The sequence below is a fragment of the Aristolochia californica genome, unplaced genomic scaffold (genome assembly GCF_029961685.1).
Source record: "Aristolochia californica isolate CCGP_79_NKW_82.1479 unplaced genomic scaffold, dmAriCali1.0.hap1 SCAF_14, whole genome shotgun sequence".
In the NCBI taxonomy this organism is placed as follows: domain Eukaryota; kingdom Viridiplantae; phylum Streptophyta; class Magnoliopsida; order Piperales; family Aristolochiaceae; genus Aristolochia; species Aristolochia californica.
The window spans coordinates 23,513,918-23,541,463 of NW_027181815.1; the positions used below are offsets into that span (position 1 = coordinate 23,513,918).

Genomic DNA, 27,546 nt, shown 5'->3' on the forward strand with positions numbered 1-27,546 from the left:
TAAATGCAACTAAAAATTAAATAATATAGGAATGTTCTACAAATTCGTTATCATTACATAAATAGATATGATAAAAGAAACAATCATCAGGAAAGCATAAATACATCCGAGAACAAATAACTCTCTCTCAACGGAGAGAAAAATGTAACTCTTTTTTTCCGTACACGGCTCAGGCTCTAGCCACATATACCGACTCTTCAGATGACACAGATCCATTACCATTCCGCACAACTCGGAAGTTGGCAAAGAAATTTTCAGTTTATTTGCAATATAGCTTCATGACTGACCAGATCATATTCTCTGCTAAAATGAGCATTCCACCCCCACGCATCAAAAATAAATCCCACCTAGTCCATTTACTGTCACAGTACCCTATACAAGTTTTAAAGACATCCTAGTCTATCCATGTGTTCTACATCTCCCAACTACCCACACAATCACATACACGTGAATTTGTTCTGAAAGCTAAGCTCTTCCAGATCTAGCCAAAGAGCTGCCGCAGGCCAATTCACTTGTTTCTAACTGAGAATCGATCAATACCAAGCTTTTATCTAAGGCACATTCGAATCTCCACTTACCTCAAAATGATGTGTCAATGACAAAACAGTAAGAAGTTACCTAGCCTCGATTCAGTCACTAAAATCAATGCTTCCACTCCGTGAACTACTTCCATTGAGGCTATGCAATGAGAGGCCCCTGAAGTGACCTGCCAAAGCAGTACCATCTGCCTGCTTCTCCTTGAAGAATTTCTCCCTTTCTACATGTTTAGCAGGAGGTGGAGGAATTGCAACAGCTGACTGAGAGATTGGCTTATTAGATTCTGATGGTGGCTCTATAGAAAGAGGGCGTATGAGAGGCCGGTGCAGTCTTTCACCCTGAATGGTTCCATACAAATTTGGTAAGGTCTCTGGTTGCTCTTGGATACAGGCTTTCCCTTTCCGCAATCTGAGAAATTTTGGCACAAGCAAGGAGAAAAAATCAATAATAATAAGGAACAAGATAAATATAAAAAACCTTGAGCTGAAGGCAGGTTAATAGCATCTGCCAACGAGATCATACATAAAACGGAAGTCCATTACACCACATGCCTTTTAAACACTTCAAAGTGTACATGCAAGAACTATTCCTATCTCACAAATATGCTGAAAATAAATCATTATTATTGTAATAACTGTATTCAGATCAATAGCATGCTCAGATCAGGTTTAACCTGACCAGGTTCTGTTACCAGCTGAAACAATAACATCATAATAGGCCTCAGATAACTGAATAATGATTGATTTATAAGCTTTCCAATTGAAAAAACAACTACTTCTCCAAGTCATCACATAAGTGCGGTGGTAAGAGATTTCATCCTTCCAGCACTATTTCAAATATAAAAAAAAAAAAAAGAGACTTCATCCTTCTTGAAGGGAAAAGCTCAAATTCTACTCCTTCCACTATAACCATTTAAATTTTAAAAAGTAAATGACACCACATAATGAACTGAATCAGTTCGGTTGGCCAGTTTTCTGGTCGAACTGGTCCACATGTCCAGATCAGCCAGTTTTGGCCAAAACTAAACCAGACCATAGTCAAACTCCAGTTCTTACAACACTAAGACATGAAGCCTTTGAGACCCTGCTGAGCGTGAAGTGAAAATTCAGTCTTAAGAAGTCTCTATGGAGAGCACTATTTCAAAAAAAAAAAAAAAGTCTCTATGAAAATTGTTATGTCAGTAGGCACTGCTTAATCATTCAGATGACTTTTTTTCTCTGTAAAAGACTCGTAACCCTTTGTATTTTGGAAACTTCAACAACCTAAGTATCTTCTACCTTGTCCATAAGCCAGTAAGTACGAGGTTTTATTTCAAACTAGGAAGCTCATCATGTAATTAATGAGAACAGAGCTGAGAGTTTGCCCAGTCTAACAATAGGGACAGGTGGACTAATGTAGATAAGAGAGTAAAAAGGCCCCAACTGCTGGCTGTGCAACAGAAAATCATAGGTCAGCCTACTTATCCATGTAATTCAAGAACAAATATAAGTAAAGGTAAGAGAGGAAAAAAAGACCCAATTTTTGGCCAATGCTGTACATCATTAGCCAGCCTATTTATACATGTAATCAAGAACAAGAACAATTACTTGACCGAACCTTGAGACCCACATAGAAACTCCACTAAGAGCAAGTCTTTTTTGTATAGACTTCAAGCCTACAACCATGATCATTTCACAACCCAGTCGGTAATTGATTTATAAAACCAAATTCTCACATTTCTTTGTTTTTAGTTAACACTATATATTGAGAATGTCAGTACCAGAGCTGCCTTAGAAATCTCAAAACTACAACTAGGATAGCATTCACAACCTAACTGAAATGGAAAGTTCATCAACTCTCATAGGACTAGCCATTGGAGCAACATTTTTCTATTATTTTCTTACGAAATATAGTAGGACAGAAAATCACAAATCATAATAGGAAAAATTCACCTCCTGAAAAGCTGGTCCTTTTCCTCTTCCTCTTCAGCCTCTTCATGATTAAAAGAAATTGCGTCAGAAGTAGCACGAACCGAAAGAAGTGCATCATGTTTAGCAAGTAACTTGTCAAGCTTGTCATTTAGTTCAATTGCCTGAGAAACCACTTTCTCATCCCTGGTTTAGAAAGAAGCATCAGAGTAGAAAGAACAGAGTTCCTGTCAGCTAAATAAGCATTAATAAAGAGATTTGATGAGCATAGATTACAAAACCATTATTTCCATTATTATATTGTAGCACAAGACTCAATAGTTTGACCACATGAACAAGTATTGTAAAGATGCAGCCACTACTACAATCTCCACATCCCTTAACAAATCATTGCTATTTTACATTGAACAAGTATCCACTGAATTTTTCATTGTTAAATGCATGACTGTCTATTCCTACAGATTAATCATTGGACCAAATTTACACACCAAGACATTAGTATGTGAAAAAAAAAATCAGAGACGATGTATGAACAGTGATGAATGTTGGTAAAAGAATAATAACTGAATCAGTTAAGGACAATTTAGCAACTTTGTTGATATAAACTGGGAGAGAGTTTTAAGCTCGAGTTCGGGCAAAGTGCTCCTCTCCATTGCAGGTCCCCCAGGGTGGACTGACTCCGCGGTTGCTGAACTCTCAGTCCTTGTGCAAGGCCTCAAGCTCTTTAAAGAAAGGTTTCAAAGCCGCCCCGTGGTTGAAAGAGACTCTTGTCATCATAACTTGTGCTCCAGTGGATACCCTCCCCCTTTCAAGGCTACGACCTCTTTATTTCAAAGCCATGGACCTTGCTTCAGATGTAATTGATTGATTCATGTTTTCCTTTTTCAAGTAAATGAAAAAACTTTATTGATAGAAAGAGAATTGATTGATTCATGTATTGAGATCAGCCAAATCTGTGGCTGAATCTCTTTCTTGAGAGTGGGTATTCCTCCAATCTCTCATTGTCAAGGACCCCCTCTCCTATACCTTGTAATTTCTTTGGCCTTTGAGCTTTTAGTGAAATCTGCCCTTTCTCCAAAAAATTAAATAAATAAAATATTGAGTGGGGAAAGTCCGACACTAATAAGTGTTAGGAAGTGTGGATAGGTTACAAAGTTTGGCAATAAGCTCTCTTAAGTAGCCAGTCACTTTGGGACGGAACTAGATGCAATCCATTATTGGTATCAGAGCAAGATGTTTACATGAGCATGTTAAGTTGTGGAGCCTAATCAACGCTGAGTTGGTACGCAAAATGACCTTCACAGTAAGGTCACTGTGGGTGTTGTAAGGGGGAGTGAAGCCCCCTCCAGGGGCTATGGGGGCGGAGCCCCCGCCCGGTCCTTGATATATTAACTATTGTTTCACTAAGGGCAGTTTGGGAATTTTACTTTAGTAAAACGGTTATCTTAATTTTCTCTTTATATTTGGGGGTGCCACTATTAAGGTTTGAACATTCGAGGAGCATCAGTTGCGGCCAAGAGAGGTTAGAGAAAAAACCACCTATAAGTGTGAGCAATTTCTCTTGTAAACTATTTCATCTTTAGAGTGGATTACTGCAACAGTGGAAGACAGAACATAGTCTCACCTTGAGGCGAACATGGATAAATCTTGTTTGTTCTCGTGCTTGCTTTTCCTTTCTTCCGTGATTATTATTATTGCTCTCGTTAGTTTGGAATTAGGGCATCTAATTCCTAACAAAGCCATGACTCAGTTTTGGGTTTGTTGCAAGCTTATTGTGTTCCGTGTGTTGTCAACATCTCAGGCCCATTATCTGTATAAGCATATACATGAGGGGGTGTTGAGTGGGGCAAAAGTCCCACATTGATAAGTGTTAAGAAGTGTGGCAGACAAGCTCGTTTGGTGGCCAGAGAAAAAAGGCATCTTCTCAGTATCAACTGCATTCAGTTTCGCCAATGGCTGGAATGCTCCTCATCAGGATCATGAGATCTTTTTTGTATGGCGTCTATGTGCTCCTCCTAAGATTAAATTCTTTATGTAGAGTGCTTGTCACGGCAAGATTCTCTCGGCAGACGTGCTTAGAAGAAGAGGTCACCCCTCAGTAGACCCCTTATGTCCTCTTCGCAATATAGAAGTTGAGTCCACAAGTCACATTCTGCTTCAATGCATCTTCTCATGGAAAGTGTGGACATCCATACTTAGCATGTTGGGGATTCAATTCTGTATGGCGGCCGATTTGCTCTCATTCAGTAAGTTGCTACTTGGTATGTCCCTTCCTAGTCTTGAAAAGATGATGCTCTCGGCTTGTGCTAGTTTCATACCGTGGGGTCTATGGAATGAGAGCAATCGTAGAAGGTTTGAAGGTAAAATCGAATTAGCGAACCGGGTGGTGGATCGAGTGGTAGGGCATATTTCTTCTTGGCTCCTGACGAAGAAGTCTTTCTCCTCATTTTTGGGGACCCCTATCCATGAGAACTGGTTTAATTTGGCTAAGATGCACTCGATGACAAATGTCCAGACTATACATGAATGGATCTCTCCTGATCCTGGCTACCTTAAGTTGAACTTTGATGGTTCTTCTCTTGGTAATCCCAGGCTTTCTGGATTCGGCGGGGTTATTTCGGATCACCTAGGCAACCAACTTTACTCATATGATGGCCCTTTAGGAATCACCGACTCTACGTCTGCGGAGCTTCATGGTCTCCTCAATGGGTTCCGCGTTTTCAGAGATAAGTGCACAGGTCCCCTCCATATTGAAGGGGACTCGAAGGTGGTCACTAGATGGTGCAAGCGTGCATCCCCTCCCCCGTGGCGCCATTGGGACATTTTTTAGGAGATTATTGAAATTAATTTATTTTTATCTTGTATTTGGTCTCACATTCCGAGATCCACAAATTCGGCAGCCGATGCGCTTGCTAAACATGGAGCTACCCTACAATCGCCGGTTGTCAAGGAGATGCTCCCCTCTTTGTAATTTCTGTATTTTCTTGTTTTTTATATATATATATATATATATATATATATATATATACATCTTTTTCAAAAAAAAAAAAAAAAGCGTTAAGAAGTGTGCTTAGGTTATAGGGTAGAACAATAAATCGCCTAATGCCTAAAGAATGAACAATGATGTCCTAAATCATTCTGAGGTACTCCAAATCTGGCAATCTGGGCATTTTATATCCTTTCTTACTCTTATCTCTTTGTACTCGAGTCATCCAAACTACATTCACTACAGTCTTCTCTCCAAGGACAAACAAATAATAAGAAATGTAAACGGAACTAGATAAGAAACGTTGATCCCAGAAGACAAAAGATTCCAGTTTCAACCTAATTATACTAGCAACCAGATAATTGTCACGACCTGCATATATCAGCACTGTGCTCAAACTTTGAGCACTTTGAGTGCCAGTCCTGTGCATTTCAATGACTCCTAAGCATTTCAACTTTTGTGGGTACTCATACACACCAGGTATTTCACAAACAAGCTCCTGAATAATGCTCTGAAAGACAGCAGCAAGGAGCTGTTCCCTTCAGGAGTTAAGAACTGCTTCCCCCAGAAAGCAGTGAAACAACTCCTGTAACCTTACATGATGATAATCCCTCTAACAGAGCCCATATGCGACCTTTGTTGCCTGTATTTCAGAATATATCTATAGAGGAAAAAAAAACAAAAGTCAAGGACTCACCTACAGACCATCACAAGATGCACTACTCTTTGCTTTTGAAATGAACATTGTTCGACGAGATCTAGTGTGAACTCATCAGTTGCTCCCTGCAAAAAGTTTGATGTCATATGTTAGTTTTATATCGTAAAATTAGGTAATATGAGCAAATCACAATTGCTCAACTCAGACAACCAACACATACCTCAGGATGCAAAGGATCAATAGCATCCAGAACTTCTCTTAAAACGTCCATAGCAGCAGTAGCTTTGAGAATGATACTAAAAAAACAACAGACAACAGGGGAAAACAATATAACTGCAAGGAGAATTAGGTATATACTTAAATTAGTTTTCAAGTTTTCTCTAGATAACAAAGCAAGTTGAAACAGCTATAACTTGAACCAATACAATTGGTTTCCTAGCAGATCACAACAAACTCTGTTCAGCAAAAGTCGTTCTTTGCATAAAGTTGGATTTAATCTTAAATGAAAAAGGCACACAAATAACAAGCTTATTTACAAGCAGGAGATCTTTTAAATTTTTTGTAGAATCAAGATCTCTATAGAAACGCCATTTAGAATAACATAATGACAACCTGACCTTAAAAATAGAAAAAGTTATAGCCAGCCCTGACCATCTCCATCACACGGTTAAATTAAGTTGGATTGGGGAAAAGACGAAATTGCGCCTGAAAACAGCTCTCCATGTTTTGATATTTCATCATTTCAAGGTGAGCCACTAGTCCAGTGATGGCTCTCCATTTCAACATCAATGGAGCAGGTGAGACATCAGACAGCAGCACCACATCACCCATAGGCCATGCCTCAGAAGAGAAATCATAACTATTTCACAGACATTTTGACATTTTAATTTAGGATGACAGCCAGAAAGATACTAGGAGGGGGCACTTATAATTTCCTCGATTTTATTTAAAAGTGGAGGAGGGTAAGCATGCTTATATGGGTGTGAAAGAAAACCTTACTATAACTAAACAAATATTTTCAAATACTTTTTAACTTTAAAACATGGACTCCAAAGAAAGATTTTTGGGACACGTACAGTAAAATGACAATTTACCTATTATACCTTGAGTCAGACCCAGACTGAGGAACTGGTTGTTGTACCGCAGAATCAAGCTTTGGAGGCACAGATCTCACAGATGGCAAATTATTCAAATTAGCATCTTCAGATGACTGGTCTGCAGGTTGGGCAGGAGGACATTGTGGAAATTGTACCCTGGCACACTGAGTAGAACCACTCGTCATGAACTTCAACAACTTGGTCAAGATAACATATTACAATTTACAACAACAATTTTCTTTTTGAAATGCTGGATGGCTTTTATTACTATAGGAAACAAACAGAAGGAGAAGCAAACCCCTCACACTACAATAAGGAAGCAGTCACCAACCACAGTGGAGGGTGGCAGGAGACACGCTCCTTAGCTAATACATCAGAGATAATATAGCAGCCCTCACAGTGAGCCAAGAGGCTACTAAAGGGGATCAAACGTCTTTGATTCCCTCAGATTCACCTGATGTGCCATGGTAGTGCAGAGTTTTCAAATTAACACTACAAGTTATTGAAGATCGCTTCTCATTTAAAAAAGAGCCTTTTTCTTTTGAAATGACACAACTCTGAACACTAATCAGGAATTATACAAATCCATCCACAAAGTTTATCCCAAGAGAAATGTAGTTTAATGCAATCCAAAAATTAATTAAATTCATTGGCATCAGAATCATGGCACTTGCTTCAGAGAGTAATTGTTCATCAAACAACTCCCAGCTATTGAATCATTGTGTTCTTGCATCAATATTTAAGAGACAAAACACCCAAATTGGGGATTTTAGAATGCCTGTAGACCAAGAGGCATATGATATGGCAGCAGAACCATAATTTACATATTTTAAGGACCATGATGTGAAATCAAATCAAAGCTGCTCAGTTCATTAGTAGGATCATCCACCATGTGCAAGTGCTTCAATCTAGAGATTTTCATGCTTTTGAAATGACACAACTCTGAACACAAATCAAGAATTATACAAATCCATCTACAAAGTTTATCCCAAGAGAAATGTAGTTTAATGCAATCCAAAAATTAATTAAATTCATTGGCATCAGAATCATGGCACTTGTTTCAGAGAGTAACTGTTCATCAAACAATTCCAAGCTGTTGAGTCATTGCGTTCTTGCATCAATATTCAAGAGACAAAACACCCATATTGAGGATTTTAGAATGCCTTAGGCCAAGAGGCATATGATATGGCAGCAGAACCATAATTTACATATTTTAAGGACCCATGATGTGAAATCAAATCAAAGCTGCTCAGTTCATTAGTAAGATCATCCACCATGTGCGAGTGCTTCAATCTAGAGATTTTCATGCTTTAATGAGAGCATGGATTCATCCCATTGTATACATATTATAAGGACCTGTGACGTAAGATTCAGGACATGGATTTGTTAGAAAAGCTGAGGTCTTCACGAGTTCAAATTCATATGACACAACATATGTTAAGACCATATCAAGAGAAAATTTGAGGGGCAAAGAAGTAAATATTATACCCACCACCAAGTCATAGTATGCAGCATAATACTGAGGAAACTTTCCAGAAGCTCCACCAAGGGATGTCTGTGTTGCATCAAGGAGAAGAAATATTTTCTCCCGCACAGGGAGATTAGTCTGCAAAACAGAAGAAAGACCAAATTATTGTGAGTTGTAAAGCATGTAGCGAAAACTCAAGCACGTATTGCTCCATATAAAACTTGATTATTCTAGGATCAGACTCACCTTCTTCTTCACTATCTTCACAAGGATAGGGAGAAGACCAGTTTCAATCACCTGTTGGTGAATATGGTCCCCACAATTGTTCATCAACATCTCTAATAACTGCAGCACTCAAAAAAGTGAATCAGTGGAAGAAGCCATATTTTGTTCTATAAAATGAAAGAAATTCACATTATCCAGCTATTCACTTGTATTAAAAACTACATGATCCCAATGCACTTGTAAGAAGAATAAGGCTATATGAGTGATTCCTACAGTGGATCTTACTAATAGTCATCATCTATTTCTGAATTTCAGCTACATTATTGGACAAATAACCTCCAAAAGAGAAGGCACAAAATTACAACTTTGAGACAAAAAATGAGTCCCTTCTAGGCTAACAAGCCCCTTAACTTAAACAACAGCATCATAGAGCACCAATGCATGTTAGAATATATCTTTTCTGCAAATTTATAAACAAGTCTCACTTTATAACCTTAATTCCAAGGAAGGGGGCCGCACTGCCAAATGGATACTGACCAATCAGCACAGGTCTCAAGTCCTTACAAGATGTTGGGAAAGGTCCTTGCTAGAAGACTCAAAAAAGTGCAGCCACATTAAAGGTTATTAGCGATTCTCAAAGTGATTTAATTGAGGGTAAGCAGATCCTAGATTCAGCATTCTTCGCATATGAGCTTGTGGATGTGTACAAGAAATTGGTGAAACCAGAAATTCTCATCAAATTATACACAGAAAACGCACTTAACAAGCTGAACCAGAGCTTCTTGGACTTTTTAATGGCAAAAAAAAGGCTTTGGCCAGTAGTGGATGAGCTGGATTAACAGCCAGAATTCTTCTCCACCTGAAATGCACAGAGAATAGGTACTTTAAGGACTCGAGGGGCTTAAGACAGTTGGCTGCACTATCCCCCTTGCATTTCAACATTGTAAGCGAAGCTCAAACTCGTTCTTTGAAGTGACACTGCAAAAAAGGCGGGTTTCAGTTGCAGACAACAATCTGCTTCTGTAGTAACTCCCTAGAGGAATAAATGTGAAAGTCTTGCTCTCCGTCTGTTAATTAATATTAGGACAGAAAAATAAACTGGTCAAAATCTGGGATTCATGGAGTGAATATCAATCAATCAAATGAAGGCTTCGCAAGATTTCTTGGCTGTAGCCTTTCATCTTTGCCCTCAAGTTTTCTCAGTCCTCCTGCCTTCAGGAGTAGACCTAATGAATCTCTTTGGCAGCTGGTGGTTGAAAGATTGGAGAGCAGTTCGTTCATGAAAAGGCCACCTTGGTAAAGTCCTCACTGGCAGGCATTCCAAATTACTTTTGTTTCCCCTGCCCTGGCAGTGTGAGTGTGGCTGACAGGTTGCCATCTCTTTAGAGGAATGTTTTCAAGGGGGGTTGCTTCAAAGAGGTACCACCATCCATTACTCTCAAGTGGGAGGAAGTTGATCAAATGCAAAAGAGGTCAGGAATATCAAGAGATTCAGGCTCCTGAATGAAGCTTTTCTACCATAGTGGCTGCAGCAGTTTTAAGTATCTAAATCTTCTCTATGGAGAAGACATATGATTAGCAAGCACAATGCTGGATTCCACATGACATTCCACACTACAGAGCATCAAGCCAATGAAATGTCATAATTAAAATCGACTCAATTTACATCATATATCAGAGATCATGAAAGAGCAGGTACTCAAGACCACTTCTGGACTGACCTATGCCGCAGAAACTCCAGTCCAAACCAGTTCCCTAGACTATACTGAATCTCAAGACTCTAAGGTGCTAACATCAATGAGATTAAGGGCCAAGGGGCCTCAGGTTCCGATTGGAATCATCAATTCAGGCTATCCCTAAAAGACCATAAAATCACTGACAATGTCAACCTGTTGCAAAAATTGGATAATTAGTTCCTTAAAGATGGAGGTAAAGATGAAAAAATATGAACACTTAGACTCTTCTGGTTACTACTCAATAGCATCACTACACAAACAGCTCATGAGGCCTTCAGCTGACAACACAAGTAGAATTTCTACATAATGAAAGTTAATAGGACACCCCCTCCCCCAGAGGAATTTTTTTTATATTTTTATAAAACCGATTTATGTACTTATGCAGTTGTATCAAGGAAGCATACACTTGGTGCTGTGAATAATATCTCGGATGTTCTAACAGAGGAAGGAGAGACCAGCCCTCACTGTTAGTTGGAGACTCATCCCCATTGTAGCTTAGGCCTTCACTCTTTTGTATTTTTGCTAAACATTGTAAGTGATAGAATCTTCCACCCATTCAAAAATGAAATAAAACAAAACCCTCACTTTTACTATAACAACATGAATTATTTTTTTAGCATAGTACCATGGACTAGAAGGAAACTCAGAAGCATGTCAATAGCTTCAGAAATTTTCCATTCACCAGAGGTCCATCATTTCTTGATGTCTGTTACTGCTTCCTTAAAGTGCAAGGATGCATGGAGTTGCACATCAGCTGAAACACACATTCTAGTAGTAGAAGAGAGAAAAGCACCTCCAAAGAATTATTTGTTGAGAGCCCTTGCAAGGAACGAAATGTGTTAGATCTGTGAAACAGCCCAGAAGACAACAATAAACTCTAGGACTTCAAATACCAAAACAAATATTCCAAACAATGTTTAAATGTCTAATTCTTAAGATCCTCCTATCCAGTTTATAGACAATCCATCCCTGAATGTATCTATTTCCATGATCAATGTGCAGATCCCAGGATAGAAGACAAACCGAAGAGGTTACAAGAAACAAATGGAACTGAAGCTAAATTCCAAAAAGTATGCCCATCAAAGAAATACAAAAAACTTCGTTCTACACATTGTAACACTTCTTTCGACACCCTTCCATCAATAAAATCATTTTCAGGCAAACAGTGAACTGATCCAGTATTCTCTTGCTTGCAGCATCCCATAAAAGATCATGTGTCAGATATTAATCACCCTTGGATGTCAATCTGCAAGGCTCCTAGTCCACCCTTCACTTTTTCTTTCCTACTGTGGCTTTCTTTCTCTGAGACACATTCTCCAAATCTTTAAAGAACTAATTCTAGAATATTTTCACAAATGCCTAAAATTTTACCCACCGTTTTGCTGACTGATTCTCCAAATCTTTGAGGAACCTGTTTTAGAAATTTGACAAACACATTTGGTCTTGGAAAAGCAAGCTTCTTTTTCTAGTAGCCAACTTAACCTATTAAACCAGCTCCTCTAGGTATCATTTACAGGGGTGCAGCCAAACTGTGAAGATTTCTATGAATAGTCATGTGATAATCTCATGTGTCACTCCAGAAACAGGAGGGAGGTTCCATGCCAAAGAGCTCAAGCATTTTAGTAGATAAGAAGAATCGAAGCAATCAACAGAGCTTTCCTCATTACAGAGTTTGGTATTTCAACACTATGAAGCAACAGAAAGAATCAACTGTTGTATTTAAAAGCAGAATCTTGAGATCACTTGCTGTTTTTGGTCAGTGCAGACCTGAGAACCTCATGGATTGAACACCATCACCACACCCTCCACCCGCCACCCCACCCCCGAAAACAAAATCCAGTGCCTGCAGGTTTTGGGATAGCCCCAGATCACCCCTCCTATCTTCCTATAGATCTTGGTGAAGCTGATTCAGTAAATGCTGACTATGTTCAGACTGTACAAGGTTATTTTATTTCTCCATGCCACGAAGGATCCCAAGTCTGTAATAACTAAGGCCAAGGAGGGAGTGGAGTATCCTTGAAGATTTGATCAGCAGTTTCTAGAAATCAGGGATATAACTACTACTCCAGACATTACTTCATCAGAAATCCTAAGATCTGCAACTTCTGAGGTGGATAATCTAACAAAATTGGGCCATTCACAGCTAGCTATTGTCATTAATTTGATTAATATGCTTCGTAAGGTCTTCCCTCTGTACAGCCTTGTTTGACTATTCAGGCTTCTTTAAGTCCTTCATATTTTAGTTCTTAAATAAAATTACCACCTTCTTGGGAAAATTTTAAAAAAAGTAACTTTACGCCATATAATTCTGACAAGCAAGTCTAGATAAAAATAGAATTTTGGCTTTATAAAAACTAACTCAAAATATTAGATCAACTCTCAACCTAGGGCTGATGGTCAAGATGAAATCAATGCCCACAAGTTCTAGAAGAAATGTATATGTACATTGTGGATGTCACCTGCAGGGAAGCATATCAGATGTAGCCCAAAGTTCTGTCAAGGAGCTAAATGTGAACCAAAACCCTCATGAGGAAAAGAGTTGCTATACGTGAAATGGTAAAAGAACAATTTGAGAAAACAAGTTCTAAAAAAGAAGCAGTTAGATTAAGGGGGTGGCTTCCAAGCTCAAAAGAACAGTTTGAATGTACTACCCTTATATTATGCCAAAAAGTACAAAAAACTTGTTAAGGAATAATCCCACATGGATTAATGAGTAGAAAGATGTTGAGTTTATTAGTTGGAAAAGATGCTTCCTAAGTTGGCTAGTCATTTTGAGATGGGCCTTGGACCCAACTTCAGATGGTATCAGAGCATATGTGGACCTCCACCCAAATTATTCACATGTAGAGCCACAAAAGAGGGCATACACGTGAGGGAGAGTGTTAAGGGATTTGTGAGTAAAAAGATGTTGAGTTTATTAGTTGAAAAAAAGGCTTCCTAAGTTGGCTAGTCATTTTGGACTCAACTTCACAAAACTAATTTCCAAAAAAAGGGTATCATACTCGTTTGCCTTTGGTAGTCAGCCATTTATTTGCCATAGTTATGCTATTGTCGTGAGAAGCTATCATCCATTATGCGAGAAGATGCCTCTCTTTAATTTCAGATAGGACAAAAAATTGAGAGGTAACTACTCTCCTTCATTGAGGAGGTTAGGTTTCATATCCTAGAATTAAACCTCTTTGTCATTTCAGTTACAAATTTTGAACAGAAACTAGTACTTTCCTCTCCAAGCATAATTCGTTAAGTTGGACATATCAAATTTGACGGAATAATAGCAGTACTTCCAGGGTCAGAGAGATTGAAAATCAAAAATGCCAATTTTCCTAATCTCGTACAGCTCTAAAATCCAAAATTAATGTTCTTAGCATGTTTTTTTTTTTTTTTTGTATTCTTTGTTGGATGCCTCAATCAACATCCCGATCTCACCATTATTCCTCTAAGCATCACAAGTTGTTGCGAGCACGAATAAGATTATAACAAAGAATTTAATCAGTATGATGTGACAGTTGCCAATCATCCCCAAGTTGGCTTGGTAAAACCAACTTCTCTGGGCTATCAAGGTTGGTACACAGTAGCATCTTCCAAACAACTTCATATAATTGAATGTCCCTCTCTACCTCTTCTTGAAAAACTCACTGAAATCAGTTACAGCCCTCTTCATTGGGTGACACAATCCGTAATAGATCAGTTTCACAGGCAAGGCTTTTTTACAATTTCAAACCCCACAGTATGCTTTGCAATGCCAATGAGCACGCATTGGACCAATATTTGTGATTGCTTCTTTACATACTCATTTTGCTAATCCTGACTGAGGAGGTCTGGATTCATAGTTTGTTTTCCAGTAATAGTAATGGATCAAGGGCTAACTTCAGCCATATCTTTTGCATGATTCGGTTAATGAACCTTGTTAGATGAGATTAACTTCATTTTATTTAAATTTTTAATATACTACACAAAAAAATACTTCTGTAAGTAGTGTACTTGATAAATAAATTGTTAAAATACAAGTTCAGGGGTATTTTGGTCATTTCTTATATTTTCAATATTACATTTTTCTCTTATAGTATAGCTATTAGATAGAGAATGTCTTATTTTATCTCTAGTTAAACTTTCATTCAATTTAGACATGGAGATATGTAATTTTGAGTATTGAAGGGCATTTTTGTCCTATTGTAAAATTTCACTTAAACCCTGATTATAAAGAAGCAGGAAGGGCCTTTCTGGCTCGGATTCCAAGTCAACAAAGCTGTCTCTCTCAGAAATCCATTTTCTCTTCTATTTTCTCCCCAAATCACCTATTTTTCATAAATCCTATTACTTTATTTGTAATTATGTGCCCTTCAGACATTCTGAATTCTATCATAATTTTAAAATGAGGACATAAAAAGGAATAATAAGGCCTTTGGCCCAATAGTCTCATGAGGGAGGGAAGGTTTCCAGAGTGAGGTTTTAGGTTCAAGAATCACCAGGGGTTACGGGTTGTATGTGCATGCATATTCAACATTCAAAAAAACAGAAGGACATAAAATCAAAACTAGCACCTACCATGACAGCAAAAAGCTGAGAATTCAGATTTTTACTCCCCAACCGTTTCTTTATTGCTTTGATGACATCTCTAGCTTGCCTGACAATTCAAAAAGCAAGTCTTTTGAATAAGTGATAATAGATGGAAAACGATAAGGAATAGATTATTGCGAAAAAAAAATTGGCATCGATTGAGCCACTCATGAGTATGATAAATCTTCAATAACGAGTATAAAAGAACTTTGAGAAAATAATTGAGAAGCTAGCCAACTTGTCTAAGGAAAATAGATAAAAGAAAAAGAAATGAGTACAACAAATGCATACATATGAAGAAGACAAGTATTTTACCAGAAAAATGAACTAGGTCAAGCTGAATGATAAAGCAGTAGATAAGAGTTATATTTTAAGCAGTAACACATCTACCCAGCTTTAGGAATGACCAAAAGCCACCCACCACAAGCAATTTAGGAGTTGTAATAGACAGACTCCTATGAGGCAGTACGCCAAAGAAAAGATGGCAGAGATAAACAAGACAAAAAGCGAATAAATCATATCTCAGTTGGTGCTTAGCAAAAAAGAAGTGACATAAACTTCTACAAAAAAATAGAACCATTTCAAAGCTTGGTGATATATTGAAGTCCAAATATGCTCTTCAAAATGTTGTTAACACAACATCTATGAACCATGAATAATCTCCTCAACTTCAGAGTTACAAAAGAACTGTCATGCAGAAAGCATGAAAAGTCGCAGTCTACTGATTTCCAAACCCATGTGAATCCCAAAATCTGCAAGGGAAACTGTTGGCACTCTAGTTTTGACCAAACTATGGGTTCACCATGTAGAGACTACTCGGTTTAGGATGCAAGGCATGCCGGCAAAAGTAATTCCACTAGCTAACCCTTCTCTATTAGGAACTGCTCACTGAATTATCTTCATTTTAATAAATGGCATGCTTTTTGAGGTTCATGGAAAGATTGAAGTACATAAAAATTAAATTAATATAGCTAAAACAAGCTCCCCAAAAGCCAAGTTCAGCTACCCTACAAAGTATCTCAAAGTATCATAAAATCTTTAGTCTGAACATGTCCCTTAAGGTGATTGTTCACTTCCTCAATCCACTAAGTATCACTGCCCAAGATGGCCACACCATCTTCAATTAGGATCACGACTCCATTATCTTGTCTTAAAGTACACACAGAGTGATCCAAATGACTGTGCCAAAATGCAAATAACGTAACTGCCTTGTCAATTTTCTCAAATCGAGCACCCAGACTCTGTTTAAGGTAATATATAGCCTTCTTCAACTCGCAAACTGTCCTAGTCTCCCCCAGAACATACCCCAAAAATGCTCCATATAAACATCATCTATAATATCTCAATAAAAAAATTGCATTTTCCACATCCAATTGGAACACATTATTTGTTGCACACAAGTGAGAATACTAACAGAACTTAGTCAGGCTACCTGGGAGAATGTGTCAAAATATTTAAAACCCCATATGTACCCCTTGGACTACCAGTCTTCCCCAATACCTGTTTACAATTCCGAGATTGCATTTAATGATATAGACTAGTCTACACCCAACCAAAACTACTCCATCGAGGGGTTACATAAAGCCCACTATTAACAATTCTGAAGGTATTTTAGTCATTTTCCATTTCAGTAATTTTTTGTCCCTCTTAGTTTACTTTATGCCTTAAGTTGGTAAAGTTTGCGTACACCCAACCACAACTACTCCAACTAGGTGGTTACATAAAGCCCACTATTAACAATTCTGAAGGTATTTTAGTCATTTTCCATTTCAGTAATTTTTTGTCCCTCATAGTTTACTTTATGTCTTAAGTTGGTAGAGTTTCACATTTTATGCTTTTTTTTTATTATAGGTCGTATATGACTAGTAAGGGAAGATGGATAATGGTCATGACAAAGTAATAAACTTGTTAGCTAATAAAAGGATTAGGAGTCAAATTAGACCCTCATGAGACTTGCATTGTTGACACAATTTCTTCCCTTCTCCTACTTCACTTACTCTCTTCTTCTCAAACATCTTATGGGTTTCATACCCACATTTGCCTGGACATCCAAGCACTCATCTCCTCATCCATAGTTTGATTCGACCATGGAAACAACAAGGCTTACTTTGCAAATAGGAGTGGCAATTTCACCTTGATTATCAATATTTCGCTTTGCCCATGTATTTATAAATGGATATGGAAAAGATAATGTTATCCATATTCAAATCATAGTAAAGCTACCCAACTACGAGTGTACCTTTCTTTTTCTTTTTCATTGTTTTTTTTTTAAGAAAAAGAGTGATTTCATTAAGCCCGAAGGCAAAGCAAAATACATTAGAACAGGTGATCCCTTATAATAAGGGATTGGAGGGAAACCCCCTCTTTATCAAGAGAATCAATAACATTATTAGTCGATGTTGGACAGATCTTGAATTTCAAAAAAACAATGACTTTTTCCCCATGCACCAACTAATAACACAGTTGGAATCACCTTCCACATGGAGACTCCCATGAAATCTATCATGATTGAAGTCATGCCTAACGGCTTGCAACTTGGCTGAAGTGGAACCAAGGGCCCCAGCAAAGGAAGCCAAAATATCACCGAAAGGGTTCCTAGAAACTCGTCCAAATCCCGAAGGACTAGGACTGCCCATGGAAGAGCCATCAAAATTGAGTTCAATGGTCTTCGGGGGCTTCCACATAACCATCTAGGAAGGCCAGACATGCAAGAGCAAACCAAACAACACACTCGGAATTTCCACAAACAAATGCAAGGTAATGATAGAAGATCTTCTAAGCAACTATCTAATAGGGGGAAGAAATTTGCTAGAAAAATTGTCAATTCGTATCATTCCAAACACCCAAGGAATGAAGGTCATACAAGCTTTAAGCATTGTTTACCAGCAAAAGAAGAAGCAAACCGGCACAAAGAGAGGTTAATGCATCAAGGGAATTCAGTAAGCACAAAGGCATCCTTAACAAGCTGAAGAAGTTGCACCAGATTTGCCAAGAGAAACAGCGATGGAGAAGATGATCAATTACCACCTCAATGAGGCTGCACAATAAACATGAAGAGCTGGGAATGTAAGTTCCTCGTAAGACCAGATTGTCACTTGTAAGGACTTTTCCATGCGATGTGCTCTACATGAATAATTTAGTTTTGGAGGTCAAGAAAGAGACCAGGTTATGGCTGCTATGCAAGAAGATGAGTCATTAGGCGCTAACAACCCATAACATGATGAAACAATGAACTTCCCATCAGTTGAAAGGCACCAAATCAACTTGTTCGTTTGAGAACTGATTACAATTGGTCCAGCTGGAAAATTAAGTTGCTGACTTTGACAGCCTCCAAAACATCGAACTCACAACGGAAGTGCATACTCTAATTAACACCTTGAAAAGAACCATTCACAAGAAAGCTGGATAGGAGGGCATCTGGATTGCTGGCCAACCTGTAAAAGTGAGAGTACTGGATCTTTAGGAGCATTTAGAAGTCAAAGGTCAGACCAAAACTAAATGCAGTTAAGGAGAAATGGTTGAAGTTCTTGTGGATGTATCTCCAAACCATCGATAGACATCTGAGCTAGCCACCTACGAGATGCCATAATGCATCAAGCTCACCCATCTTCTCTCTGACAAAGGAAACCTATGCAACTCAAGTACCCATTTTGGAGGAATTTTCTCATAATTTTTTTGATATAGCTGCCAACATTGGTTGGGCAGTGAAGAAGGATACGTAATAGGCAAGAATACAGGATAAGCAAGACTAGAACATGATCAATCTACCGACTTTGAAATCATGTTCCCTTTTCAAGTTAAAGGCTTAGTTGAAACTTTTCAAGAACTAGATTCTACAATACTTTATCAATTCTACCAATGAAAATTCTCTCTTCAACAAAATGGGATAGCTGCACGTAAAAACTGCCACTTGTTGGAAGTTGTTTTTATTATGCTCCTTCATATGAATGTTCCCTAATAGTATTGGCATGATGCAATTTTGATTGTGCTACTTATCGAGAGAACGCCTTCTTCTGTCCTTGGAGGAAAAATTCCCACCCAGATGCTTACATCATCAATTTCCATACATAACTTGACCCCAGGATTGTTTAGGTATGTATGTTTTGCACATGTTTTTGGTTCAACCACAGATAAATTATCTCCCCATATCGTGAAATGAGTCTTCCTCGGATACTCTCTTACAAAGAAGGGATACAAGTGTTTTTGTCCTTCCACGAGGAAAACCTTTGCATCCACTGATGCGACATTCTTTGAAAATTTTCCCATCTTCTCTACTGATGTTAGAGATACTCCTCTCCCTCCAAATGTGGAATTTGTTGCACCAAATTCTGTAGAGGACAGTCCTTCACTCACCAACAGTTCCTACAGATAAATTCTCTCCCTGAACCCAAAATCCTTTTCGTCTGCTAATTTGAGGTAAGTGACTCGGACCTTCCTAATGCCCTTCGAAAAGATGTTCATAAATCCACTAGACATCCATTGTTCAATTTTATCTCATTTGATTTCTTCTCATCAATACAAAAAGTTTGCCTTGTCTTTGTCATCATGTATTGTTCCTTTTTCTATACAAGAGGTTCTATCATCACCTCAATGGAAAGCAGCTATGGATGCTAAAATGGAGGTATTATGTGATAGAGGCACATGGGTGTTATGCGACTTGTCCTCCAAAGCTATTGTTGTTGGGTATCGTCTGGATTACACTATCAAATACAAGGCCGATGGTTCTACTGAACGATATAAGACACCACTAATAGCCAAAGACATGTGGAGTGAATATTTTTTAGACCTTCTCACCTTTCGCTCATCTGTCTTTTGTACACATTCTTGCCTCTATTACAGTTAACTAAGAATGGCCGTTATTTCAACTTGATATCAAGAATACCTTTTTGTATGGCGACCTCGATGAGGTGTATATGGAGCAACCTCCTGAGTCTGTTGCTCAAGGGGAGTTTGGAAAGTATGCACTCATAAAGGCAATCTATGGACTTAAACGGAGTTTGAGGGTGTGGTTTGAGAAATTCAACAAGATGGTTATGTCCTATGAATTCTCTCGAAGACCGTTCTTTGTTTATAATGAAGAGATCATCTGGGGTTGTTGTCCTGCTAGTGTATGTGGACAATATTATTCTGTCTAAAAGTGATTGAAAGGAATTGAAGAAGTAAAGTTCTATCTCTCACAACATTTTCAAATGAAAGACTTGGCTCCCCTGAAGTATTTTCTTGGCATAGAAGTAGACCAAAGCAAAGCAGGACTTGTACTCACTCAAAAAAATATTTCACTGATATGTTACAGGAGAATAATCTATTAGGAGTGAAACCAGTAGGGACTCCTATGGATGTGGGTCATGATCCTTATAGAGAGGATAGGTTGATGAACTTAAAGATAAGATTGTTTATCGCCGGTTAGTAGGATAACTAATCTATGCTAGAGTTACCCGTCCTAACATATCATTCTCAGTTAGAGTGGTCAACCGATTCATGGATCGGCCATGGAAAGTACATCTTGAAGCCGCTTAGAGAATACTAACATATCTAAAGGGTTCTCTTGAAAAAGGTTATTCTTTAAGCCTCATGATCATCTTAAGATAAAGCATACTCAGATGTTGACTATGTTGGGTCTAAATTGAACACAAAATCAACATTGTGTTCTTGGGTGGAAACCTCATAAGTTGGAGAATTAAGAAACAAAATGTGGCGGCCCGCTCCAATGCCGAAGCTAAGTATATAGGTATGGCTCATACAGTCAATGAACTGATGTGGGTGAGATCATTTGTACGGTAATTGAATCTACAGAACAATGGGCCTATGACTATGTACTGTGATAATCAAACAACTATTTTCATTGCTAAAAACCCAACTTTTCACAAAAAAAAAAAAAAAAAAAAGCGTACATAGAAGTGGAATGTTACTTTCTCAAAGATGCAGTTATAAAGAAGGAAGTGGCCACAACCTATATTCGGTTCAATGACCAGATTGTTGATATGTTCACCAAGGAACTAGGAAAAAAAAGCAATTTGGGAACTTTTGTAACAAGCCGGAGCTCATGGATATTTATGCTCCAGCTTGAGGGGGAATGTTGGAAAATATTTTAGAAAGGTAGTTTGGTAATTTCTCACTATCTGCACCTCCTAGGAATAGTCTTATCTTATTCAGTATGTTTGTTAGTTCATGTAATTCAAGTTTTATGTAATTAGGAGGTGTAATATAGGAGTTAAAAAGGGTTTGAGTAAGGGCATTATTGTCCTTGTACATGTTTTAAGCTATAAAAAGATATTAGGGGTCGACAACTAGAGTCAACACTAGGTAAAACTAGAGTGAACTCTACATGAAACAGTGAGTAAAGCCAGTTTGGCAGGAAGGTAGAGCCAACTCTAATTAAACCAAGAGTTGACTCTACTCTAAACAGAGCAAACTAAATAAAAAAGTCAACTCTGCCAACTAGAGTCTACTCCACTTCAAACTCAAGAGCTATTGCTCCATTTTGCTTCAGGTAGAATCAATTGTGCCCCTGCCAACAAGCAACTTCATGATTTTAAATATCCACAAAACTTGCTTTCGTGGGTCTAGAGTTAATTTAGTTATTGTAAACAACAATAATCTAAGTGCTCCAAAAAGGTTGTTCCACAAACTTAAAGGTTCTAGCTCGCTATGTCTTGGAATGAGAAGCCAAACCTTAACATAAAACAAAACTATAAACACAACTTGATCTTCAAAGGTCCTCTTCCACTTAGACTAGGTTTCTTCTCAGCAATACAATTCTTCAACTTGGGGGTATAGAGGTCTTTCATCAGCATTAAAAAATTTGGTTGTTTTGCTCTGTTGTCCAGCCAAAGATCCAAAGCTACTACCAGAAGGATTGTGCTGAATGCACTCAATTAAACCATTTTTCAAGCTATCATTTCGTTATCACTAGAACTAGAGGGATTACATGGTATAAAATCTTGGGCTAACAAACACTCATACGGAAAGGCTGAATTGCAATCTCTTGTGATTCTATTCAGCAACATCTTTCAAATAGAAAAAGGCTATTGCACTCACACCCAGAACTAATCGTCATCTTTGTCTTGAGATTCTAAAAGACAGAAAAGGTGGGAAATAAGGTCATAAAACAGTAAAAACACTTAGCTAGTTAGCTAACAAGAATCAGACAAATGGGAAATTTTGGGACATACAAAATAAAAGATAAAGAGATGGAAAGGATGGCGCAAATGACCCCCTCACAACATCAAATCTAACTTTCACAATAAAAATCACATCACCAAGCACAAGTGTCCTCAACCAAGAGCTCCTCAGTACCAACCAGCACTTGAGTACTAATGGCCTCAAACTCAAGTCGCCAAGGCAAGCAAAAAAAAAGCTATGTTTCTAGCTATCTTCAAATTTATTTTACATCTTTAGTAAATGGATGGTAGACAGAAATTGCAGCCATTTCTCGGATGAACTTGTAAGGAGACATGTTCCCTTGCTAGCAAGCAAAAAAATTATCATATAGGTCATAAATTCTTGATAGATTCCATGTCCTGTGGAAACCTCTTCTTGAGTGTGTCTCAAATGCCCTTAGCAGTTCTACAAAAGAGTACTTGATTAGGCTCCATGTTGTTTAAGACCAACATTATAATTAATGCATTTTTCAGTTGTCCAAAAGAGTGCTTCATTAGTCTCCATGTTGTTTAAGAATAATATTATAATTAATGCATTTTTTTCTTTTTGAATCCAGTAGGAAGATATAAGGAGTCACCTCATATGAGATGATTCTTCAAAGTATATCTTAACAGCCCAAGACCACAATAGCTAGTCCTTACCATCCAGTGTATTGCTGGTGGCCAGAACATGAATATAACTTCATCCTTTGTTGCGTTGAACCCAATTATATCCCAAAATCACTAGCCACTTAGAAAGCCTATTACGCAACCTTATAACCCAATCATTTTTCTTAACACTTCTCAATGTGGTACTTTTTCCCACTCAACACACCCCCTCACATCCAAGCTTACACACAACAGACATGCGACTTTCAAATATAATTTCAGTATTAATCTAAGACACAATTCACCTAACCAAACATATAACTCTTCCATGCTGCATGAAACAGAATCCAAAAGCAAGTTTCATCCAAAAGCAGTAAAATAGCTGCATCTTGTCTGTAAAACAGAGATTCGGAGACCTGTACAGCTCACCCTTCACAAGCTTAATTTAACCCAACAAGGGCCCCTAAGAGTCATACATGGATGACTTATCCACCTTAGACAGGCAACTGATTGGTCGTGATTCAATAAGAAAAAACTGTTAAGTTGTGGCACCTAATTAACGCCCTACGCTGAGTTGGTCGCGGATCGACATGCGCGGTCAGGTCGTCGTGGGGGTTGGAATGGGGGTAGGAAGCCCCTCTCCCGGGAATGCGAGGGCGGAGCCCCCGTCCAATCCACAATATATTGACTATTGTTTCATTAAGGGTAGTTTGGAAATTTTACTCTTATATCACAGTTGCCCTAATTTTCTCTTATAATTGAGGGGCACTACTATTAGGGTTTTTATCATTTTAATCCGAGGAGCATCTCAAGTTGCAGCCCAAGAGGTTAGAAAGAAACACCTGTAAGTGTGTGATTTCTCTTGTTAACTATTTCATCTTCATAGTGGATTACTGCAGCGATGGAAGACAGGATGTAGTCTCACCTTGAGGCGAACCTGTATAAATCTTGTTGTATTTATTTCGTGTTTGATTTTCCCTTCTTCCACATTTATTATTATTGGTCTCGTTAGTTTAGAATTAGGGCGTCTAATTCCTAACAAAAACTACCTTGAACCTCCTTAGAACAACAGAAAAAACTGAATCTTGCTCACATGAATAGTTGGGGCAGATTGAGAGAGCTAAAAAATCTTCAATATATTGATTGTTGTTTCATTAAGGGCAATTTGGGAATTTTACTCTTGTATCACGGTTGCCCTAATTTTCTCTTTATAATTGAGGGACGCTACTATTAGGGTTTTTATCATCTTAATCCGAGGAGCGTCTCGAGTTGCAGCCCAAGAGGTCAAAGAGAAACACCTATAAGTATGCGATTTCTCTTATAAACTATTTCATCTTCATAATTGATTACTGCAACGGCGGAAGACAGGATGTAGTCTCACCTTGAGGTGAACTTGTATAAATCTTGTTGTCTTTATTTCGTGTTTGTTTTTCCCTTCTTCCGTATTTATTATTATTACTCTCGTTAGTTTGAAATTTGGGCATCTAATTTCTAACAAAAACTACCTAGAAACTCCTTAGAACAGCAAAAAAAATTTAATCTTGCTCACAGGAATAGTTGATGCAGAATGAGAGAGCTAAAAATTCTTGAAAAGCCTCACCAAACGCTTGCTCCCCATTTTGATAGCATGTAAAAGAGAAAGATTACAGGAAAGAAAGAGAAAATATTACAGAAAGAAAAAGGAGAAGAAGGTTGGAGAAAGAGAGATGGCACAAGAATTCCAAAAGCAATCTCTCCTTTAAATTACATGTGTGAAAATTACAAAACAAAAAGATAAAAATGCCCCTCTCTCTCCAAATTACTTGAAAAAAAGTGTATAGCCTAATAAATATAGGATAAACTAAATACATAGCAACTCATATAGCATTCTATGAGAGAGAGGGGCTGAAAGTACTACAAATACCCTTCAAATAAAATGACTAAAATGCCCAAAAGCTACAATTTCCAACAGAGCTTTTCAGAACGTTTGCTTATTGACATTGGAAATCAAACTTTGGCACAAAAAAGAAAGAGAGACAAGGTAAGAACATAAAGAAGGAGAAAAGAAAACAAAAAGTAAACCTACATTATGGGAAGGGGTGTGCATGTGTGTGTATACTAATGGTGGTACAGTAAGTAAGTAGTGCAGCATTAAGCTAGATACACAATGACTCATATAACATCCTATAAGAGAGGGTAAAATATACCACAGAATACCCTTTGACTAAAATGCCCGAGGGCACAATTTCTTTAAAATGGTATCCTATTGGAGATTGGAAATCAAGATTCCATACAAAGATAAGAGAGACAAGGTAAGAATATAGAGAAGGAAAAGAGACAAAACACAAACTTATTCCTAGACTATGGGAATGGTTGTGTGCATGTCTGTGTACTAATGGTGGTATGGTTAGTGGTGCATCACAACACATACAAAAGTAACAAAAAATAGGCAGAATCTTCACAAACGTTCCTCCTCAAGTTGGAGCACATATTTAAAAGAAACCAGCTAAAAATAAATTTTAATACACCAACCAGCAGTTGGTGGAAAAGACAAATTGTGCAAACATCTCATTCACGAATGAGAGAATTAAAACAAGAAAAGCAGTAAACATCCTGAACATACCTGTGATCACTAGCAACCAATTCACAAATTTCAATGTTTCTTGTCCAGTCCATCTCCTTCAGTTTCTCACTAGTTGCTAAGTTTACAAGTTCTGATGCCATCTTTTGAAGCCCCGAACCACCTAAATGTAGATGAGAACCACCAAATACACTGGAGGCAAACTATTTCTGTATCAAGAACACGATAAAATAAGACGAAATTATGAAATTCAATTATATCATCACTAAAGGAGTACATCAAGCATCCATAAGACCTAAGATTTGGCTTCCTAATATGCATTCCGCAGAAGGTAATGAAAGCTACAACGAATTCTGATCTCAAAAGTGACACTAAATTAGTACACATAAACACTCCAGATATCACTAAAAATTAATAGTGAGGCAAGAGAGACAATGCTCGTGCAAGAAATGATTTCAAAAGAAGGAAAATCATTTTAACTTCAAAAACATTAACTGGAGCCCAGGATTTTGAAATGTGTCATCAACTAATATAGAACTTTCACCTAAAATGATGTAGCTCGAAAAGTGATTTCCAAGTGTTATTCTAGTTGCATCATTAAGTGAGCTAATTAGTAGAATGTAAGACTGTAAGGATTCGGGTAATTTTTCCATAAGGTATATACACAAACAAATTGACAGTGCACTTCTTGTTAATAGAAGTAGGAAACTTGAACAGATAAGGTACAGATTTTCGGTTTCGAGAATCATGAATAAGATAAATCAGCACAGGCAGCAGATCCAGTATGCAAATCATGGAATGCAAACACATAAACCGAGGATTGTCAAAACTTTAAAACACATAAGCAGTATCAGTTCTATAAACATAAAAAAAAAAAAGTCACAATAAGTACACGCGCATGGTACCCCGATGCCAGTAAGAAAATTTGACATCTCACCAAATTCCGACAAATTTACGAAATTCAAACTCAGGAGCCACGTTGGAAAGCAATCGGACATACTCTACTCAAATCCGAGCACATAAGCCCACACTCAAAAACTGTTCCATCATAACCTGGAAAAAACCAACTCCATACAATACACGAGCATAACAACTAAGGTCACTAGTCCGCAGATCGCAATCAGAAACTATCAAGCACCTGAGAATACGGAGCTCAAAATCAAGGCGTCGCCCGAATCTCCACTCTTCGAAACAAACACCTCTAACTAACACGAAAAAAAATCCCAAAATATCGAGCTTTGATGCAATTTCATACTTCAGCTAGGGTTATCTTTCGGCTTTCAGAGCCGGAGAGAGGAAGGAAGAGGCCCATCGCATCGGTAGGCCGCGGACCGCCACGAAGAAGACAGTGAGAGCAGGAAAAAGCAAATAAAGAAAGGAGGAAACAGCTGCAGGACAGAGTGTTTCCCGATGTCTCCCCGCCACGCTGGAGCGCCTTTTGCGGTACTTAGGAAGGAAGGTCGACTCCCGGGGTTTAGCTGCTACAAGTCAAGTCTTCGATGCACGGCTGGCAGGAACCTGATGAACCTGTCTCGACGTAAATAATGAATGACAGGTGGATTTTGTGGGGTCCCCGTGATAACGAGGATTTTATGATGGGGGCACGTAAGATTCTCTTTAACGCTGGAAAACAGCGCAGGATAGAGAGCAGTTTTTTTGTGAGAAATTAAATGTTACTCTATACTCCATAGTGTTTCAAATATTTAAGGATATGTTTCTAATTATGCTCTAAATAGTAAATATTCCATTGACATTAAATTCACCTGATAAATAAATTTTCACTATTGGCTCACAAGCATATAGAGTTCTAACTATGCTGGTCAACCCATGAATTTGTTGGGTGGACTCAATGTTCAACAAGAGAATCGATAGCCAGGTCAATCCATCCATGAATTTGTTGGGTCAACTCGATGTTCAATAAGAGAATTGATAGGGAGGTTGGACTCACTCCTTCAATTCTAGGCAAACATCTTCTCCCTCCTGACTTTCCGTAACTCACCTAATTCTGATTCTATTCTAAGCCACCAATCAAGAATTTTAGGGACCCAAGTTCAATCCCGATTCTAA

At 38.1% G+C, this 27,546-nt stretch overlaps 1 protein-coding gene across 3 annotated transcripts; it reads right to left on the reverse strand.

The window, feature by feature from the left end:
* On the reverse strand, positions 1-26,950 carry LOC137950571 (TOM1-like protein 5). 3 transcript variants are annotated; one of them, XM_068797118.1, is made up of 10 exons: positions 26,735-26,950; positions 25,522-25,688; positions 15,160-15,238; positions 8,900-8,998; positions 8,678-8,791; positions 7,183-7,349; positions 6,309-6,384; positions 6,128-6,213; positions 2,469-2,630; positions 1-945 (listed from the first exon to the last, which is right to left on the reverse strand). In XM_068797118.1, exons 2-10 carry the CDS (start codon positions 25,620-25,622, stop codon positions 630-632), a joined length of 1,200 nt encoding a protein of 399 aa, XP_068653219.1. In that variant the 5' UTR covers positions 25,623-25,688; positions 26,735-26,950; the 3' UTR covers positions 1-629. The 3 variants fall into 3 exon arrangements, with proteins under 3 accessions (XP_068653219.1, XP_068653220.1, XP_068653218.1); XM_068797119.1 differs by having other exon boundaries at positions 7,192-7,349; positions 26,618-26,950; XM_068797117.1 differs by having other exon boundaries at positions 26,618-26,950.
* Positions 26,951-27,546: the final 596 nt, after the last annotated feature.

Excerpts from the sequence above, each read along its gene's own strand:
- LOC137950571 (XM_068797118.1), bottom strand. The coding sequence starts at position 25,622 with ATGGCATCAGAACTTGTAAACTTAGCAACTAGTGAGAAACTGAAGGAG. Across the intron at positions 15,239-25,521 it reads TTGGTTGCTAGTGATCACAG|GCAAGCTAGAGATGTCATCA; the intron begins GTATGTTCAGGA and ends TTGAATTGTCAG. Across the intron at positions 6,214-6,308 it reads TTGATCCTTTGCATCCTGAG|GGAGCAACTGATGAGTTCAC; the intron begins GTATGTGTTGGT and ends AACTTTTTGCAG.